This window comes from Schistosoma mansoni, chromosome 2 (genome assembly GCF_000237925.1).
Source record: "Schistosoma mansoni strain Puerto Rico chromosome 2, complete genome".
Lineage (NCBI taxonomy): Eukaryota > Metazoa > Platyhelminthes > Trematoda > Strigeidida > Schistosomatidae > Schistosoma > Schistosoma mansoni.
This window is the reverse complement of record NC_031496.1, coordinates 11,759,607-11,781,344: the sequence shown is the minus strand read 5'-3', so window position 1 is coordinate 11,781,344 and position 21,738 is coordinate 11,759,607. Positions and strand designations below refer to the sequence as shown.

The following is a 21,738-nucleotide window of genomic DNA, read 5'->3' as shown; positions in this document are numbered from 1 at the left end:
CTAGATCTGATTGGTTTACGATCATCATCATGTACGGAGCCAGATTGAATGAGATTACACAGAATCTCTCAGATAACATCGGCTTGCAAAAAATCACATTGGTATTTTGGAACCCTATTGCTTCAATTATTAATAGATGTGACTGATGTTTCCATATTTAATCGTATGTCTTTTCACGCAGCATTGAGGTCAGTCTCGTCTACAGCAACGCGTTGATGTGAACCGAGTTACTCTTGGATTGTAATTGTAGCTTTTTAGTCAATGGGCTGTTACAAATATATATTATTCCTATTTAATGTCTTACATCAACTCGGCGCTCAAATACTGTGAAACTATTCGCTCTAATTTAGACGAGAGTTCTTATATGAACAGATTAAGGTTGTATATAGTCAGATGGCCAATGTAAAGAATTGTTTTACTTCTTTGAGAAGTAGTAGCTTAGTGGTTCAATTGATGGGATTTCAGCTACAATTCTTCAGGTTCGAACTTGACCCCACCCTATTTTGTTCCGATAACCACCTGTTGATACAGCTATCACTCACATAACTAAATTTTATCCTAAAGACGAATACACAAACATGTACTTAATGATGAAGTCGCAGTAGAAATTTATGTTTTTTGTTGCATCAACAAAGTTAACCAACTTTCGTTTTACCATAATACCAATCGTCTTCTTTTTTAACGAAAACTTTTGTAGGAAGTTACATGTGTAGATTTCCATCCAGACCCAACACTGCAAATCCTTGTTAGTGGAAGTAAAGATTATACAATCAAACTGTTTGACTTTTCGAATCCATCTGTTAAAAAAGCTCAACGAAATATTCCGGTAAGTTGCTTCGGTAAATTGATTTGTGTATATTTCTCATAACTTAATTCACTTTTGTTTCTTCTCGGACTGATGTACTTTGAAAATTATTAGATTCTCGATGGTACGCGGTATGTGTTTTAAATCTAAGATTAAATAACACTTTCGTTATGTTTTAGGGTCGAATTCATGATTTTTATATCTTGTTGAACTTTGTTTCCAGCTTCAGTATCACCTATAACTCATCAGCCCAAGGGAATCATTTAAATCTAACGTGTAATTCTTATGATCGTATTTATAACTTTTTGAACCTAGAAGTATATCTGATGTATGTGACAATTCATACCTATCGAGTTTAAGTCGAATAATTTGGTGAGTGAAGACTGAGTAATCAATTCCTCTCACTTACTCGATATTTAACTGCTAAAGTACTATTTGACCATATATATCATATGGGCATTGTTCGCAGATTGTAAAACAATCAAGTGATCAATGCATAGGTTAGACGTGTACTAGTTACGGATCACAAATCGGTTCACGAAGTTGATGGGGCTATGTTTAATATCCCCCAACTACCATTTACCCTGAGCCACTATGCTGGCTAGCATAAGAATAAGGTTTAAGAGTGCTGATGGTACTCAAGCAAGAACATCTCACCAGCTCATAATATCATTCATTTCTGGTCAAGCTACGTGAAAAGATGTAGACTCTTTGATTATAGAAGTTGGATGATATAAATGAAAATCAGTCATGGTGGAGGAGTTGTATTCGTTATCTATCTTCTCTCAGATCTTAAGTTTAATGTCATTCCATAATTCCTTGATCTCATTCATTCCTTTCCAACCATATTTTATATCTAGCTACAGCCAGTCTGTGATGTAAACCGCAAAGTCGAATCTTCTCAAACACCCTATACTATTAATAGTCATCTGATCACTAGTATTTAGCTTCCAGAGTTCTAATGATAAACGATGATTAGTGGCTTTCACCCGTGTTGGGAGTGAATGAGTTACTCACCAATGACATAGGATGGTGGCTGTGCAATATCCCATATTGACTGAAGTGAGAAACGTAAACTATTTCTTGCTGGCTCAACGGTCTAAATGTTGAGCACTTATAGCAAGACCTAAAGGTTTTCGATCACTTCCCTGGCAGAGCCATGGGTGAACACTGCTGAGGAGCCCATACTAGAACAAAGAAAATTTTGAGTGCTTCATAGTTTTAAATGATTTTCCAGCCCAAATCAGTCCGTGACACCAACTTTTAAATCCTATCTCCACAACCTTCCCTATTACTAATATACTTATAATATTGTTTTTTCATAGTAATTGATATTATTTCGACTGACTTGCTTTTAATTTTGTTAATTCCCTCTCCTACTACTCTGAAATAACGTGTGACATCGTAGATTAAAACACATTTGTGCCAAATCATATGTTATCTATTATTTGGTGATTTCATTATTTATGCACTATATGCACTAACCAAATAAACTATCACCGAATTGAAAATCAATTTTCTTCATTCATATTTATGTGTATATATGTGTGTATATACATTTAATATTACTTTTCTGTTTGTTATTTATCTATCAACCTAATTTGACTAATTTTTATCATACATGAATATCAATAGATGCCGTCACCAATCTCGTCTGAACAATTCATGGTTATGTTATGCACGCAACTTTATTGTGTTTTATTGATTATCTACAAAGTAATGATATAAACTAATTGAACTATTAATATTCGTGTAGGATATTGACATTGGTAATGACTTAAGCATTTAAAAATAATCTTAGAAATATATTCACGTAATAAACTGATTATCAGATAAATTAGAAAAACAACTTATCTCTAACTACAGTTACGTTCAAACAACTTGAATCTAAACTAGTGGTAGTATGACTAGTGGAGCTCAGTGTTTTTAAAATGACAAACGGCGCATAAACTGTTGGCTTTTTATATCCACCCTGAAACAACAATAAGCGATCATAACATTTTTATGATTATTAATATTATTTGACAACAGGTTTAAGTAGTACAAAGGGGCAAGATGTGACAACTTGTTCATCATGAGTGGGCGAGTGTAAATGATACAGTTAAGCTACAGTTGCTTTAATGTTATTCATATTGTTTTGCGTGAATCATAACCTTAATTGTTTCGTACATCTAATTAGTCTGCTTACTGAAATCTATTTGGTAGATTCAATGAACAATATGTCCAGTTGGTTATTTCAATAATTTAATCAATTCTATTGTTTCACCATAATACATATATCATGTGTAAATCCTCACAAGCGATCGATCAAATTTAACCACTAATTTTAATAGTTGAGATCATGAGTCAATTAAAGCTAGGCCACCATGGAAAACCTGGAAGCACTGGACGGCCGTTTCGTCCTATTGTATATAACCGCTAAATTTAATGACTTGATACTGTATTGTAATTTATTTAATTCCGGATGACTGGGAACCATTAAGAAGTTATGATTTAAATTGTTAATTTACAGTTCTAAATCCTACTTCTAAAGAACATATTAAACTAATCAGTCTTAACCCTGACATTGTGTTGTCAAATCTGATGTGGAATATTACTATGTTACTCTGACAGTACTCTTTTGGTTACAAATAGTCACATTTGTTATGTTTTGTTGTTAGCTAAACTGTACTATGTACTATGCTGTGAACTGAAAAATTTCAACGTCCTTTTGTTCGACAGTTGTATTACAAGTGCTTCAGTAATGTAGTGAAAATACTTGTCATGGAACCTCGTAGAAGCTGTTCTCTAGTCTGATTTCTTAGTGAATTATGAGATGATTCTAAAGATATCTTTCTTTGACTAGATTTCTGTTGATCTGTTCCCGTTTTTCACTGATTAAGGTTTGTAAGTCAAGTGTTTTAATCACTAAATTGTTTTCATTTACATCCTGTCTTTATCCATTCAAAATTTACTCCTGTTTTTACAACTGGTTATCACTACAGTTTTAAGATGTTCCTTTAATGGTTGTATTAAATGTAGGGATAATATTACTTGAATTTTAAAGTTAAGTAAACTGTTAGATTTATGGAAGCATATCATAGTTAAATAGTTTTCACCTCGTGGCTAGATAGATGTGTTATCCTCTGTTACAGATTATCATTCTGCTTTATATATTTATTGACTAAGGTAATGAAAACAATCTTTAAAAAATTGTTCCCATCATAGTGTTCTTTATCAAAACCATACAACATTATTTTGGAATGTAAAAATGCATTATCCACTACCAAATTACCATTTTAGTAATCATAAATTTTAGGAAATTAAATAATTGATTGAAATGAAATATAGACCTTTTTAAGATCAGAAGGGGTTTTGTGGCGATTTAGTATTTTCATAGTTGAAAGCGTGAGTCAATTGAAGCTAGACCACCATGGAAAACCTGGAAGCACTGGACACCGTTGGATGCCGGCTCAGTGGTCTATCGGTTAAGTGCTTTGACGCGAGACTGGTAGGTCCTGGGTTCGAATCTCGCGAGTACGGGGTCGTGGATGCGCACTGCTGAGGAGTCCCATAATAGGACGAAACGGCCGTCCAGTGTTTCCAGGTTTTCCATGGTGGTCCAGCTTCAATTGACTCACGCTTTCAACTTTTTAAGATCAGCTAATTTTTGATCTTTTACAAAGTTACTAAATGATCAGAAGAAACATTTAGAATGGAATTAGAAACTAACTAATCATATGTCATAATAATTGATTGAATCCACATATAATCTGTTCCCTGTATCTTTGTGTAAATGTTATTTGCGTGTATTTTTTTTTAAAAAAAATAACATAGAATTACAATATTCAAACATGAAAACCATATCACTATGAAATTCTTAAGAAATGAATACCCTTAGTTAGAAACAAGTAAATAATATCCGTTGAAGACTTATTGATCAATGAAAAGAAAATGTTTATTCAGTAACATATTTTCTTCTGAAATCTTTTCCTTTGCGTGTATATAAGCATTTTATTTATTTGCCTTTGTTTTCTTAAGTACAAATAATATTACCATATACAGATAAATCAATATGGAATTTTTCTCTCTTTATATTTTTCATCTCATCATATGTTTGTTAAGTTGGTATTTTGTTGATATTTTCTAATAATTGTTTGTTTTTTCTTCCTTAGGAAGCTTCCCCAATTCGAACTTTACATTTTCATCCATCTGGTAACTTTTTACTTGTTGGCACTCAGCATAAAACACGTAAGTCTTTTCCTGTAAATTATTTTTAATTTAATGGTGATTTTTAAGTGTACGGCCGAGAGTGGGTAGAGTCCGCTCTCTCTCTCTCTCGAAATGCTCTAACATGGCCACGTGTATGTAGCCTCTGCCAGAGAAGTCCTACTCACTGCCTTCTCGTGGCGGGGTAGGATGTTGTTTACGAAATTGAGAGGGCGGAAAGCTAATGTCCGGCGCTTTAACCGGGTTCGTTGACACAGAAAGTTCATCTAGGGGAGTTGGAAAACCCTGATTCCAAACCAATGGTGCACATGGGTCCCAGTATCCTGAAGGAACAAATGGCGTATGAATCAATCGTTGGTCACCGGCTACCATGGGACTGCATCTCCTCACGATGCTCCACTGCCTTGTGAATCAGATCTTTAGGTCAAAGGCTCCGGATGTGGTCCCCTAAGAAAACCACCTGCTTCGGTTTGGACATCTGGGCAGTATCACAGTCCTCACACAAATTTAATGAGATTTGTGTGGTGCATATATATCTGGTGCTCGTTTGTACCAATATTTATGTGTTTAAATAAATAAATAAACTATCATCTAACATTTTCAACACTCAATTCACAAATGTCTGGTTCTTCAGTGTGCTCATTTAATCGTAATTGACTTCTAATATTGATAAATTCTGTCACACAACGGCCTAAATTATATTTGATTCGATTGTTAAATCATAGTTCATTACTCGAACACGTCTGTAAATGGTTACCTCAGTAGTATGTTTGTAGTGCAAATGATTCTGTAATGGGCAATCTGCTGTATACATCATCAATGCAAATTCTCATAATTCTTTTCATTTAAAGTGAAGGTGGTAGTGAAGACGAATCTATAAACTAAGCAGTCTTCTCAAACTGGGTGTAAGGGAAATTTTTCCCCAAAAACCTAAAAAATGGATTTACCAGAAGATAGTAACAAAATCGGTTGGTTAATCATGTAAGCCAGTCGAACTTCCGATACTATTTGGAAAAAATCAAAAAATCCCAAGCAGATTTCCTATTTATATTTGTTAGAGAAACTGATTCGAAAATCTATCAAACATGACGTTAGTTATCTCTCACAATCAATTTCTCTCATCGCATTATAATTTTTAAAAAAAAACATGAGGAAGGCTTTTTGATGTCCATTCATTTTTTCAGATACAGTATTTGCTCGTAGAGTCTATATCAAAGCATTAAAATTGAGGGTTTTTTCTTTTTATTGTTCTGAATAATGCATGACTGCTATATATTTCATCTTTTATAACTACATTTCCCCTATTATAGTTCGTTTATATGACGTACAAACCTGTCGTTGCTATGTATCAGCCGTTCCAGAAGACCAACATCTTAGTGCAGTTAATATGGTGAGGTGGTCACCGAATGGAACTGCTTTTGTTACTGCTGGGATGGATGGCAGCTTCAAGATTTGGGATGGAGTTTCATGTAGATGTGTTAACACATTTGAAGCTGCACACGATGGTGCACCTGTGTGTTCTGTAGTTTTTTCACGTAATGGAAAGGTATGTTAAAAAGTTTGAATATGCTTCCCTTTATATCTAAATTTGAATATCATTTTGGGGCAATATTTCAGTTTATTTCGCAGAAATATCTTGTGCATAAGCATTAACAGATTGTAGTGAATAATATCATCAGTATTCCCTAATTTGTTGAGTGGTCGATCCATTGGTCACCACATACGATTCTTGTCAAATAGATTCCATTGATGCGAACCAATAATCCAATCTATTTTATACTCCAATCTCAGTAAGTGAACCACCGGTAGATATGATATGATACTCACCATATATATAATTTAGCATACTTCGAAAATAATCATCAGAAGTGTCAGTATGTGCAATTCTTTTACTTGAACAATTCGATTTTTGTGAATGGGTGGAATTTCTACAAAGTGATCGATACTTCATTCAAATTAGCAATGAAAGAGAAGTGGTAGTCAACCATACACCTAAGAGAAATGCATTTACTTACTTTAGAGTCTAGGACCTTTATCATTAATTCGTTTTCCGTGTTATTCAAAACGTTGAATGGTTATTTAAAGTTTCGCATTTCCTTCAAGTACCTACACATCCTAGTATTGCTTCTATGTCAAGTATAAGGTTACGAGTTCGTTTGCGTTATCCATACTTTTAACAACATACTAATAAAAAAGTAGTTACGATTTTTAGTTATTTCTCTTAGGACAAAGCGTACATTAGCGTTCCCAACTTCGTTGCGAAGTTTACTGAACACGTCTAAAAATCAAGTTTTCCAAAAGCTTTAAAATGTGCTTCATTACTGACCATCGCTATAATTCATGTATAAAAAACAATACATTTTATCAATCTTAGGACATGTGTGCAGGTGTAGTTTGCTTAGTTGATGTCCGCGTGGTTATTACAACCAAGTGGTTAGAGACTTTCAATAGCACAAAGTCGTTCGCAACGGCACAAGTGCAACCACTCTTAGCCTTCTCTTAAATCCTAAGTTTCTTAATCTCTTATAAATTCTTTTTGTTTATTATTTTGCTAGTTTATATTTTTCTCAAATCGTATCCTCAAAGCCTAATCTTTTCCACCACCACTAATACTGTTACTATCTCTACTACTCTGAGATTCGCCCTGACGATTTCATCTCTGTGCTAATGGGTTGTGTCAACTTGAGTCAATGCATGCAAGTGCCAGGTTCTACGTTGCATTTGACTTACTCAGTCCTATATAAGGTTTCCTTTAAATGGACTTTATGAGATTCTTTGTTTAGTGCAAATAAGTATTTTGACGTTGTAACTCAAGGTAGTATGTTGCTTGTAGTGGTGACACAAAATGCTGAGTCAATCTAGCCACACTGCTGAATTAAGACTGACCGTCGGAAAAACTACCAATCAAAATTTGTAGCAAGTATAAAATCGTTAGTTTTATATTGTAGTCTACCCTACATTGGCCGGTTCTATTTCAGTTTTAGAGGCTTTCCAAGTTGAAAACAATACTCATTCGGGTATAATTGTATCATTTTTCATTTGAAATAAAGAATTTACAGTGTGCATGCTTCCATTTTTAGTATATCCTTAGTTCTGGTAAAGATAGTGCAGTCAAACTATGGGAATTAGCCACCGGACGATGTCTTATAACCTACACTGGAGCAGGCACAGTAGGACATCAAACACACAGATCAATGGCTGTCTTTAATCACACAGAAGATTATGGTAAGGTGACCAACTAATACATACTGTATTTCTCATGTTTGGCTTCCAGTTGTTTTTTGATATTATTTAGCTTTATACGTTTTTGATGCTATTAATCCCTTTTTTCTGCTCTGATGTGCCAGCTTGAAACGAGATACATTTGTGCCATATCCTACGTTAACTACAACTGACCGTTGCATTGTTATGATGAAAAATACCAATAGATAATACAGAGGTTTATGTTATGCTCATCTCGAATACCAAAGATAAGAGTCATGAGAGAACTTAAATACCACAAAATTAGTGGTGGAGTAGAGATACTTCATCTGCATGTAAAAGTGTTGAGGTTTACATGACAACAATTACTACCGTGACTTTCGTAATATAGTAGTGCTATATAGCTAACAAATTCCTATTAGTTAATTTCCGTTGCAAAATACTACATCTACTGTGTTTCCCGACCTACTAGATAAAAGTTATTAAGTGACCAAAACCATGAACTGTAATTGATCGTCCGAGAGACATTTCCCATCCGACGTCTACTTCAATAATTTACCCTTAGTAGCGGTATTCAATTTGTAAAAGCAATAATACTTACAAAGCGATTTCATTATATGTAATAAATGCTTCGAAGGCATCGAGTCAATTATTGTAACCCGCCTCTGAATGTCTTCCGCTTTCAATAACTATGTTTGATATTTGCGGGTAAATTTAAAACAAAATCGGTTAGAACATAGTTGGAGAAATAGATCATCTGAAATGATTTCATCAATGCCTACTTGTAGCCTTACCTAGAAAAGTCGTATTTTTTTAATGTGACTATTACCACACTTATTTTAGCATTAATTTAAACATACAATGATATGTATTCTTTTTCTCTGTATAGTACTATTCCCAGACGAAGCAACAAAAAGCCTGTGTTGTTGGGACTCACGTAATGCTGACAGACAACGTTTATTATCCCTTAGTAAGTTTATACACATTGACAATACAGTTTTTATTAAAATTTAGAAAATCTACCAATTTATAACTAATGTAAAAGTTTATTTATTATGAACGAATCATTACGTAAACTGTTTATCAGTTTACAATTAATTTGCTCTCGTGGCTTAAGGGTTATTTCAAAGCGACAGGAAAATCGTTTTAACCTTTCACTATTGTGTATCAAGCATACTAAAGACTTTGCCAAACTACAGTGAAATACAAAGTAATAATTTATTTAAATAAAACCTAGTTCATTTGCGCTATTATATTTATCACTAACTGTATTGGTTAAATGCTTTTACCTAATTTTTTTTCTCTGTACTAGATCATAACGGGCCAATCCGATGTTTTGTACATTCACCAACAACAGCAGCATTTATGTCCTGTAGTGATGATAATCGTGCAAGATTTTGGTATAAACGTCCTATATCAGACTGAAATTATTGTCACCATAACATTGGACAGACTGCTTTATTTTGTACAAACCAAATTGTTTTAATATTAATTGTTTAAAAAGGAGAAATAAAGCATTGTTAATAGTTAAACTAACATTTTATTTAAATCAAGTAAATATTCTTTTACATGACTGATAATGACTGATGAATAAATAAATAAAACTAAACAGTCGAATTTGTGATTGATCACCTACTTTAAACTAACAATCAAATAATAATTAATGATCTGTTTATCTTCAATGTTAACCAGCTTGTCGGGTAATTTTTTTTGCTGATTCAACATTTAAAGGTAAATTGTATTTTTTCCATACCATACATAAAGAATCTACTAGTTCTTCAGTTAGTTTATCTGTATGATGCGGTGTGGGTGCAATACGCAAACGTTCATCTCCTATGTCTACAGTTGGGTAATTTATCGACTGCACATATATATTATGCTCGGATAATAGTTCTTCCGATATTTTCGTACATAGTTTTGCTTCACCGACCTATTGATATAGATAAATTATAAAAGTTATTCATAATAGTGTAAAAAATCAAATAATTAGAATTGTATACAGATTTCTATAAATGAAAGTGTGAAACATTAGCAAGTCATTATCGAATTTGGAGACTCTGTGTGACACGGCTCAGAATCGATCACAATGGCGTAGGTGTATACACTTTCTATCTTCATTTAAACTATGAGATTAAAATTGCCTTATATCTTTCTTTTTTCTTGTACTATATCCTTATATGCAATCTTTTTTTATATATTACCACTATTGAATTAACTACTTTTATGAATTCAGTGTTTATCTTGTTGTGCTAATGAGGTATGGCAACATGGACCGATGCATATATGTGCCTGGTCTACGTTGTAGCTGACTGACTGATATTATCGAATTTGCAGTCAATTAAATTGAAAAGTTCTTTAATATCTAACAAAAATTTAATGACACGACAGCGTGCTAGGCACTTGTTAATTATTTTGTCTTTCCTCCAGTATTATAGATTAACTGACGGTTAAAACCACTTTAGGTGAATCGTAAATTGAAAATATTACTCATTGGATAAATTCACATGCTTAAATCAATTCACTAGTTAAAATTCCTATTTTTCTAGTTTGATTTGAATCGGTAAGTAGATTTGTTAATTAGCACAGGTTATGGATTGTTACAAATGAGTTCCATTAATTGTTATGTAATAACCTACTTACACTTGATAGATTAATTCTCACAAACTCAGGCGTGGTTAGTCAGATCAAAGTATTGATAAAACATAAGAATTATCAAATTAGAAAAATAAAAACTTACATGTAGCGGAATAATATGTGACGGCGCTTCAATCACAGGCAATCCTGCTTGACGGAGACTTTGGCGTACAATAGATACTCGTTTTTGGTGTTCTGTACGAAGTTCTTTTCCTTCAGGAGATTTCAAAATTTGAATACTTGCTTGCGCAGCAGCCAAGGAATGTGGTGGTAGTGAAGTAGTAAATATAAATCCGGAAGCATAAGATCGGATCATATCAACTAGTTCAGAACTTCCTGCTAAATAGCCTCCGATACTAGCGAAAGCCTGAGGATACGAAAATACACAATAAAACTAGCGATAATCATAAAATTACACATAACATTGATCTAGAAACACGTTGTGATGAACGTATTATTATGTAAAATGATAAAATTTATTAGCGAGTAATAGCGCCATAACCGATTAGTCTTTTGATTTATTGTTGCCATGTACTTTTGCTGTCAATATGGTAATGATGTGAATTAAACATGAAACGAAAAGATGGCCATTTCGTATGTGAACAAACTATAATATAAGTAGTAAATGATAAAAAAATTATTCAGTGTACTATTAAACTAGTTACCAGTGATATAAAACTTTTCATGACTATACTATACAATTAATATGAATCTCAATTCATAGATGGTATGTACATGTATCTCATACATGATGATATCAGATGACGTGCCCTGGAAAAATTGATCTACCACCTTTTTCTAAAATCTCTCTGCAAGTTTAATGTTTGAGTATAAATGCAACAAGATTGTTTAAACTAGAGATATGTGAAAAGTACACATAACTTTATTATTTTTAATATAATTAACAAACCTTTCCAAGTGTACCCGTAATTGCATCTATCCTATGCATCTGACCATCACGTTCGGCAACTCCAGCTCCATGTGCACCATATAAACCAACAGCATGAACTTCATCAACAAATGAGAGTGCTTTATTAGCTTCAGCAACATCTAATAAATTCTTCAATGGGCAAACATCACCTATGATTATAAAAATAAATTGCTTTTAGATCGTTAAGTATCACAATCTGTAGGTGAATGAAAATTCGCTCGATAAACGTTAAGTAATAATGAAATCAATGTTAATAATATTTAACTAAAACTGTAAGAGATCGTATGGCATAAGAAAGGGTAGATAGGTTCTAAAACAAAATGTGGCTTAGGCGAAATATACACTATTGCTACATGAATCAGTTTCCAGACAGTATTTAGTGTAGACCCTAGTTGAGTGATTATTAGTAAATGAGACTTAGTGTTATAATTTCTCTTATTACGACCCAGCTATTCCTATTGCTTAGTATTCTTGGACACCAATTCACTCGACAAGTCTCCAAATCAGAACACGGTTGAACAGGAATGAGATTATATTCCAAATAACAAGGGTAGATGGAAGTAAGAAGCACAGTAATAGAAACGTTAGTATATTTATAGTTTTTACATGAGGAGATTCTAGAGTCTTTTCTAAGTATCGACCATCGCTGATTGGGTAAGAAATAGCCAATCAGTGTGCACCAATACAATCGTGCATGGAACATGCTTTAATCCAATCTATGTCCCGCTAACATTTAGTCACTGAGTTGTGCTGCAAAGTCACGATATTGACCATTTCTGGCCACAAACTGCTTATCGTACAAAGAGTTGGATAATAATAACTGCAGAATGTGACCAATCAACCCATATTAAGATGGGGAGGTCCAATGAGGAGAATAACTACGTTGTAATAGGTCTTACTAAAGTGTCTTATCAGTGAAGCTGTTATAAGTGACCAGCACTCTCTTCTAATGACTTGTTCCTGAAAATTTCAATGAGCGATAGTTATTGATTCTTGAGGTGAAGATCAAAAATGGAATTTGCCAACGAGGCTATACTTCTGCTGGTAGCATCAGATATTCAATTAAAACTGAAGAAACTTGAGCAGTTTGCAAGAATACCAGATACCACTACTTGCGATTACACCAACAAGTGATTTATTTAGAAATTTGTACATACCATCTGGGATGACACTCCAGTAGACAATGCTTTACAACACTCAGAAAGACTCAAAGCGGGATATCCGCCCGACTGCACTAGGGAATCCCTGATTTCTGGATGTTCGCTGTGAATGTTAAAAACGTGAAGTATTATATAGGAAAGACATTGGGTTAATCTTATAGTGGATCTTGATTGACCAAGTTAGATGCAATATCTACATTTCGATCTATCGATTACTTCAAAAGGATATAACTGTAGGAGTATGAATAAAATTTAAATGTGTTTGACTAAAAAATGACATGAATCCTTGAAATTTTTATTGGTGGTGTGGGCCGCATAAGAGAACTTTGAATTTATTAGTTTGACTTCATGACACATTTTTAGTCAGATTAGGAACTTTACGTCTTGCCTTAAAACCCACCAGTATCACAAAAATGACTATTCTTTATATAACTATGGCTAACAGACACTTATTTATCTCAGAATATTAATTTCGATGTGTCAAATGTTTTTCATTCCACTTTAGTCTTAGTGACCTTATTAAAACAATTTTCCTATTTCAATTTATGAAATGGTAGGACTGTTGGCCAAAGGCTTGAACTTTCAATCATCAGGCTATATATTGAAGCCCTGTGAGGTTTTTACTTCGGTTTGAGAAGCCTGATAGTAATACCATTGATCCCCTTGTTACAAACAGTTTATCTCAAACTGAGTACGCGACGTTGTACCTGATAAATAAGTTACGTCAAACGTGTGACATGTGGAAACTTGGAGATGATATACTACTTGACGAAATATTTTTCTTTTGTGTCCGATAGTCATCACGCCTATTGCCGAAACATTATTATTGGACCATTTACAGGAACATAACTCCGCCTGTAGCTCTTCTAGAGTTACTGCCGGTCCCAAGCCCGGGTAAAGGAGGAGGGTTGGGCATGGGGTTAGCGACCCCATCCCGTAGAAAAGCTAACTCGCTAAAAAACGCTAACCAGAAAAAAATAATTCAAACCATTTAAACTCTGCCCTGGGAGTTGAAGGAATAATTATGACGCCTCATGATCAAAGCCGAAATTCTTCGGAAGTCACGAGACCGATGCACCTTCTAACAACCAGAGCAACACTCTTTATAGGTACATGGAACGTCCGGACAATGTGGGAGACAGGAAAGACCAGCCAAATAGCAATGGAAATGAGGAGATATAACTTGGCAGTACTCGGAATCAGCGAAACCCATTGGACACAAACTGGACAACAAAGGCTAGGTACAGGAGAGATGCTGCTGTATTCCGGTCACGAAGGGGAAAATGCTCCACACACTCAGGGAGTTGCTCTAATGCTGTCCAAAGAAGCACGAAATGCACTTGTGGGATGGGAATCTCATGGACCCAGGATAATCAAAGCATCATTCAGAACAAAGAAGCAAGGGATCACAATGAACGTTATCCAATGTTATGCACCCACCAATGATAGCAACGACGATGATAAAGATCAGTTCTATGAAAGGCTGCAATCAATTATAGAGAAGTGCTCACGAAAGGACCTGACCATCCTGATGGGAGATCTAAATGCTGAAGTTGGAGTGGACAACACAGGATATGAAGATGTAATTGGACGACATGGACTAGGAGAGATAAATGAAAATGGGGAGAGATTTGCAAATCTATGTGCATTCAACAAACTGGTTATAGGCGGCACAATATTCCCACACAAAGCTACATGGATCTCACCGGAGCAAACCACAGAAAACCAGATAGATCACATCTGTATCAACAAAAAATTCCGAAGATCAATGGACGATGTGAGAACCCGGAGAGGAGCTGACATAGCTTCAGATCACCATCTGGTTGTGGCCAAGATGAGACTGAAGCTAAAGAAACACTGGACAACTGGACAAACAGCACTAAAAAGGTTCAATACAGCCTTCCTTCGAGATACTGACAAGCTCCATGAATTCAAGATAACTCTCAACAACAGGTTCCAAGCTCTACAGGATCTACTGAATGAACAAGAAACTACTTTGGAGGACAACTGGAAAGGAATAAAATAAGCACCAACTTCAACGTGTCAGGAGTTTCTTGGTCCTAAGAAGCATCATCACAAGGAATGGATCTCTATGGGAACCCTGGACAAAATTCAAGAAAGGAAGAACAAGAAACTAGCAATTAACAACAGCCGAACACGAGCAGAGAAAGTCAAAGCACAAGCAGACTACGCAGAAGCAAACAGAGAAGTGAAGAAAAGCATTAAAGCCGACAAGCAGAAATACATGGGAGAACTAGCAACGACGGCGGAAAAAGCTGCAAGAGAAGGGAATATGAGACAACTATATGATACAACGAAGAAATTGGCAGGAAGATATAGCAAACCAGAGAGACCAGTCAAGGACAAAGAAGGAAAGACAATCACTGAGACTCAAGAACAGAGGAAAAGATGGGCAGAATACTTCGAGGAACTGCTGAATAGACCAGCCCCATTGAATCCACCGAACATCGAAGCAGCCCACACAGACCTTCCAATAGATGTTACTCCACCAACGGTCGAAGAAGTCAAGATGGCCATCAGACAAATCAAAAGTGGGAAGGCGGCAGGACCTGACAATATACCAGCAGAAGCCCTGAAGTCAAACATTGAAATAACTGCAAATATGCTTCACCTTCTATTCAAGAAGATTTGGGAAGAGAAACAAGTGCCAATGGACTGGAAAGAAGGATATCTCATCAAGATACCAAAGAAAGGAGATCTGAGCAAATGTGAAAACTACAGAGGCATCAGTTTGTTATCAGTACCAGGAAAAGTTTTCCACAGAGTGCTGCTGAATCGGATGAAAGACGCAGTAGACGCCGAACTTAGGGATCAACAGGCTGGATTCCGTAAGGATAGGTCATGCACAGACCAGATTGCGACACTACGGATCATCGTTGAACAATCAGTTGAGTGGAACTCATCACTATACATCAACTTCATTGATTATGAGAAGGCGTTTGACAGCGTGGACAGGAGAACATTATGGAAACTTCTTCGACACTATGGAGTTCCTGAAAAGATTGTCAACATTATCCAAAACTCATACGATGGACTACAGTGCAAAGTCATGCATGGAGGACAGCTAACAGATGCTTTTCCAGTAAAGACCGGAGTCAGACAAGGCTGTTTACTCTCCCCATTCCTCTTCCTTCTAGTGATTGACTGGATTATGAAGAATTCGACATCTGACGGGAAATACGGAATACAATGGACAGCTCAGAATCAATTAGATGATTTGGACTTCGTAGATGACCTAGCCCTCCTCTCTCATACACACGAACAAATGCGGATGAAGACAGCAAATGTAGCAGCAGCTTCCGCATCGATAGGCCTCCACATTCACAAAGGAAAAAGCAAGATTCTCAAATGCAACACGGAGAACACCAACCCAATCACACTTGATGGAGAAACCCTGGAAGAGGTGGAAACATTCAAGTACCTGGGGAGCATCGTTGATAAACAAGGAGGATCGGATGCAGATGTAAAGGCGAGGATTGGCAAAGCAAGGGCAGCATTTTTACAATTGAAGAACATATGGAACTCAAAACAACTGTCAACTAATTTCAAGGTCAGAATCTTTAATACGAACGTAAAGACAATCCTACTGTATGGAGCTGAAACGTGGAGAACTACTACGACCATCATCAGGAAGGTACAAGTATTTATAAATAGTTGTCTACGCAAAATACTCAACATCCATTGGCCGGATACTATCAGCAACAGCGTTTTATGGGAGAGGACAAACCAGCTTCCAGCTGAACAGGAAATTAGGAAAAGATGTTGGAAGTGGATCGGACATACATTAAGGAAATCACCAATGTGCATCACGACTCAATCCCTAACTTGGAATCCTGAAGGGAAGCGGAAAAGAGGAAGGCCAAAGAACACACTACGCCGGGAAATAGAAGCCGATATGAAAAGGATGAATAGCAACTGGAAAGAACTGGAAAAGAAGGCTCAGGACAGAGTTGGATGGAGAATGCTGGTGAGCGGCCTATGCTCCTCGACGAGGGGTAGCAGGCGTAAGTAAGTAAGTAATTTACAGGAACATAAGTCCATTAAAATGTAGGCATTTCTAATAATTTTATGTGTACTCTACTATTACAGAATAATCAGAGTGTAAAAAAATATTTACTAATTGCCAAATTCTCTTCAGAGAATATTTTGTAGCCAGTCTATATTAGACAGTAATTATTGAAGTCTTCAGGATACGTATCTTGAGTGCTGTTAGAGTTATGAGGGCAGTTATAACTTCCCGGTCGCCCACACCGTGGAAGGGTTCTTCTAGAAGTACCCGAAAAGGAAATTATGTTAGAAGTGGTCCTAATGACCTGAGAGCGTGACCGCAGTGCCCAAGGGACAACTACTTGAGGTCGGTCACACACGACCTTTTTGCGGGGGATTTTTGAGTTAGCTCCGTACTTGTTGGGGCCTTATCGCCGGAGACGGATATCCGTGGGATAAGGCGAGGTGTACATTTTTAGGGTCGACCTTTTCCTAACCCCACCCCTCCTTGTGGGAAGGCAGCATCGCTGTTATGCTGGCTGCCTGAAGGAAACACCTTACTGCCGTCACACCTCTGTACAGTCAGCAGTACGACTTCGCCTTCGGACCTTGGGTTTGCTGATTTTAGTCTTACTGCTCTTCAACCGACCTGTCTGGCATGGTAGGATCTTGAGGAACGATTGTTCCAGCCAGTATAGCTCGATCAGTTCATCACGATAGGCAAGCCCGACCACCACGTTAAGGTAGCAGAAACGGTCGGAACTCCTTATTCAAGATATTTTAAATAGTGAATACACGATAAGTAGCATATACTGGTTTAAATTTATCCGAAATTTATTCTTTTTTGTTTTGCTGATTTTAAAACGGAAAGTCAAAAAGATTAGTACACTATTATCATTTAAACGTATGAACAGAAAACTAATAGAAGTGACAATTATAAAAAATTTTTGATGTTAAATATCTAAGAGATCAACATACTAATTAGTTAGTTACCTGACATTGAATGGACTGTTTCAAAAGCAATCAGTTTCGGCGAATCCTTAGGTATATTTGCAAGCAACGAAGTTAAGTGTTTCACATCATTATGTTTATAGATAACTTTTGGACAACGACTAGTTCGAATCCCATGTATCATTGATGCATGATTACCAGCATCAGAGAATATTGTTAATTGCGGTATACGAGCTCCTAAAGTATGCAATACAGCTTCATTAGCTACGTAACAACTTGTAAATACTAAAGCTGCAGGTTTCCCATGAAGATCTGACAATTCAGCTTCTAATGATTCATGTAACAATGAGTTACCAGATATGTTACGTGTTCCACCTGAACCAACACCATGTTTACGTATGGTAGAACTAAAAAACGTTGTTTTTTAAGAAAAATCCGTTATTATATGAGTGATTAAAGCAAGAAAACGAAATAATGTAACCATAAGACCACTTTAAAACTAAAACTAACAAATAGTTGTATTTGGGCAAGATGATAAAGTGATAACTACCTTTTAAATCTTTGTCGATAAGAGTGATACAACCAATAATATTTGGGTTAAACCCCCACCAATGAAAACTCACTTAAACTTAGACTGGTTATTCCTCTAACCCATTTTATTTAACTATTAATCATGAAATTACGCCAGTTATATAAACATGACTAATCCTTGTTATTCATTCATTTTGTTGTTTCACTGATATTATTCGGTATTTGTGTGCACTAATTGTATTATCAGTATAGGGTTGTGGAGATTGTTGAGTTTTAATTGAAATCATGAACCGATCGATATTAAACCACCATTAAAAACCCGGGAAGACTAGACAACCGTTTCGTCCTAATATGGAATCCCTTAGCAGTGCGTACTCACGATCCCTAAAGCGAGATTCGAACCCAGGGCTCCCGGTCTCGCGCGTGAACGTTCAGCATCCAGATAAATGGGCCAGCATTCAACAATGTTAATGCCTAACTCCAACTAACCCATGATATTGGGCGACCGTCTTCCATTATTTTCGGTAGGTAACTACCTCACGATCAACACGGATTAGTTCTGCTGGTTACGGTTTCTTATTAGAACTCCAAGAATTACCTCTCGAAGCTAGTGACTAGTGAGCACATGATAATTATCAGTATAGGGTTGCGTTCACTCACGAGACCGAAAGTTCTGGGTTCGAATCCCGCGTGATAAGTTGTGGATTCGCCCTGATGAGGAGTTCCATACTAGGACTAAACGGCCGTCTGGTGCTTCCGGGTTTTCAATGGTGGTGTAACACTAGTCGCTTCATGATCTTCATTGTATTAACTTACATTTCAGAAAGAGATTATGATTATTGACTATGTATAGATAGATACCTGTTTTGGCCATAGCAGCCATGTTAAGACCGGGTACGACGGTATAAGGACTTATTCAAGAAATTCATGTGTAGGTTATTACTTCCTGAATACCTATATATGAGTAACATAAAACCCTATAAAATAAATTATACCCTTTATTCTTAGAAAAAAAAACAGAATTCTAATAAGTGTAATGTTTTAGCCTAGATTGATCTATCGTACTTTTCTACTATGAGGGAGAAATACAATAAATGGATAAACAGACTGTAAGTTTGGGGAATAAGTATTTCGCAAGAGATCAATTGAAATGATATACCACGGTAAAAGTATTATAGAAGACTCAATGAAGCGGATCAGACAATGACACTGTAAATAAGTGAAGTGACTGTTTGTTGTTCATATGATTTTAGTAAGTAAATATCAAGAGTAGGAAATACAAAATCAGAGTTACCTTAAACCGTAGTTGTGCTCACTATAATAAGACAACCAAAAATAAATTGTATCATTTATAAGCGCAGTCGCATTGGTCATTAGATCGATCAGTTATACTTTACAACATTACAACTAGAAAATTCTTTCGAATTCTATTTTACCCATGGGAACCATGAGAATAGAATATCTGGAACGAATTTAACATCGTTCATGAGCTTCAAACAAAATTTTTCACAAGTCTGATTACATTATAATGCAATTCCACATATCAGGTAATCCATCTTATTAATTTGTATGGTAAGCGGTTTTTATAAAAGAGATTTATATGGTGATTTATAACTTATTCGATTTATTTATTTATTTTATTTAAACACATAAATATTGGTACGACGGACCACCAGATATATATGCGCCACACAAATCTCATTTGATTTGTGTAAGGGCTGTGATAATACCCAGATGCCCAAACCGAAGCAGGTGGTTTTCTTAGGGGGTCATACCCGGAGACTTTGACCTAAAGATCTGATCCATAAGGCAGTGGAGCATCGTAAGGAGATGCAGTCCCATGGTAGTCGGTGACCAACACCATTTGTTCCCTCAGGATGCTGGAACCCATATGCACCATTAGTTTGGAATCAGGGTTTTCCAACTCCCCTAGGTGAACTTTCCGTGTCCACCAACCCGGTTAAAGCGCCGGACATTCGCTTTTCGTCCATTCAATTTCGTAAACAACAGTAATGCCACTGTGAGAATGCAGTGAGTAGGACTTCCCTGGCAGATGCTATATACGCGTGGCCATGTGAGAGTAATTCGAAAGGGAGAGCGGACTCTCCCCACTCTCGGCCGTACCAGGGCATTTGGGGGCTATTCGATTACACATGTTAAATTAATTTAATTAAACTATGAGTTTCATCAATTATTCTATAAGTATTTAATTTGTCATTACTAGGCTTACAGGCAGTAACATACTACTGTTAAATAGAATTTTACAAGTACTTATTGAATACTAAAATTATTTGATTTGCAGAACTGTTGTGCTTTAACTGAATGCAACTGCTCTTACAGTCTAGTTGATTTCTTAAATTTCATCTACCAGGTAGTGGTCATCTTGTTTGGTTAAATCTTCATGATAGTGTAGGGGTTGAGAAATGAACATCAAATCAAACAAAAAGAGACTTTCAATTTCATTAATGACGGTAAGAATTTAACGCCAAACTACCATTTCTTTTGAACAGTCTGATCCAACATTAATTTATTAATATACTTCGTCGTGTTTATGCTAAGTTATAGCCTTTTTGTACATGATATACGTAATTCAAATTATTATAAAAAAAACCTCCAAGTGCGTTCATTATATTTTTTTCTGACTTAGGTGCTAGTTCAATCGTGACTACTAAAGTACGTATTGGACAGTCCTGAGAATTACTGGCCTATATATTACAACTTCTACCCATATACTTTTATTATCAGAAATGAAAAATCAGAGTATACAAGTGGAAACATGTGAAAAGCAAGGATTGATGGAAAAAAAATACCATAGAACAATGGATATTACATTAAAATATTAATTTCAACTGCATTTCCAATGCGGTGTGATTCATGCTTTATCTTATTATCCTTGTTATTCACATGTCTTCACTTGTATAGCCTGACCTTTTATTATTGAGATAAAAGTATCTTCAAGAATTAATGTGAGATTACATTGGTCGGAGTGTATAGTATAGCACATACCATATAGTAAATATTTCTAATATACTTAATCGTAACACTGTACACTATTTGAACATAATATAATTGTCATCAAAACGAAGTTGAATTTTCCGTCCCTATTTGGGACCCGGGTGAGCGGCCTATGCTCCTCGACGAGGGGTAACGGGCGTAAGTAAGTAAGTAACTTCATCTACTCAGTCGCTGATTTCCACCATCTAGAACGTCTTAAGCAAGTAACGTACATTCTCTTAGTATATTTTAGAGTTGAAATCGGTGAATTTCGTTGGCTTAGTTAGCCAACGAAGAAAAAGAGAGATCAGCAC

At 35.9% G+C, this 21,738-nt stretch overlaps 2 protein-coding genes across 2 annotated transcripts in view; one reads left to right on the top strand and one right to left on the bottom strand.

The window, feature by feature from the left end:
* Smp_045250 (hypothetical protein) overlaps positions 1-9,640 on the top strand; it is a gene marked incomplete at its 3' end in the record, with an annotated part of 23,171 nt that extends 13,531 nt beyond the window's left edge. Inside the window, exons 7-12 of the mRNA XM_018795680.1 lie at positions 698-826; positions 4,960-5,035; positions 6,325-6,560; positions 8,095-8,239; positions 9,105-9,185; positions 9,528-9,640. Of these exons, the coding sequence (XP_018649969.1) occupies positions 698-826; positions 4,960-5,035; positions 6,325-6,560; positions 8,095-8,239; positions 9,105-9,185; positions 9,528-9,640 (780 nt within the window). The remainder of the gene's footprint in view (positions 1-697; positions 827-4,959; positions 5,036-6,324; positions 6,561-8,094; positions 8,240-9,104; positions 9,186-9,527) is intronic.
* A 92-nt stretch (positions 9,641-9,732) lies between these two features.
* The window catches only part of Smp_045260 (5-aminolevulinic acid synthase), a 20,864-nt gene continuing 8,858 nt past the window's right edge, over positions 9,733-21,738 (bottom strand). The window contains exons 5-8 of the mRNA XM_018795679.1: positions 17,942-18,306; positions 11,760-11,929; positions 10,953-11,216; positions 9,733-10,145 (exon numbers count right to left, since the gene is read on the bottom strand). Of these exons, the coding sequence (XP_018649968.1) occupies positions 9,900-10,145; positions 10,953-11,216; positions 11,760-11,929; positions 17,942-18,306 (1,045 nt within the window). The 3' untranslated portion in view covers positions 9,733-9,899. The remainder of the gene's footprint in view (positions 10,146-10,952; positions 11,217-11,759; positions 11,930-17,941; positions 18,307-21,738) is intronic.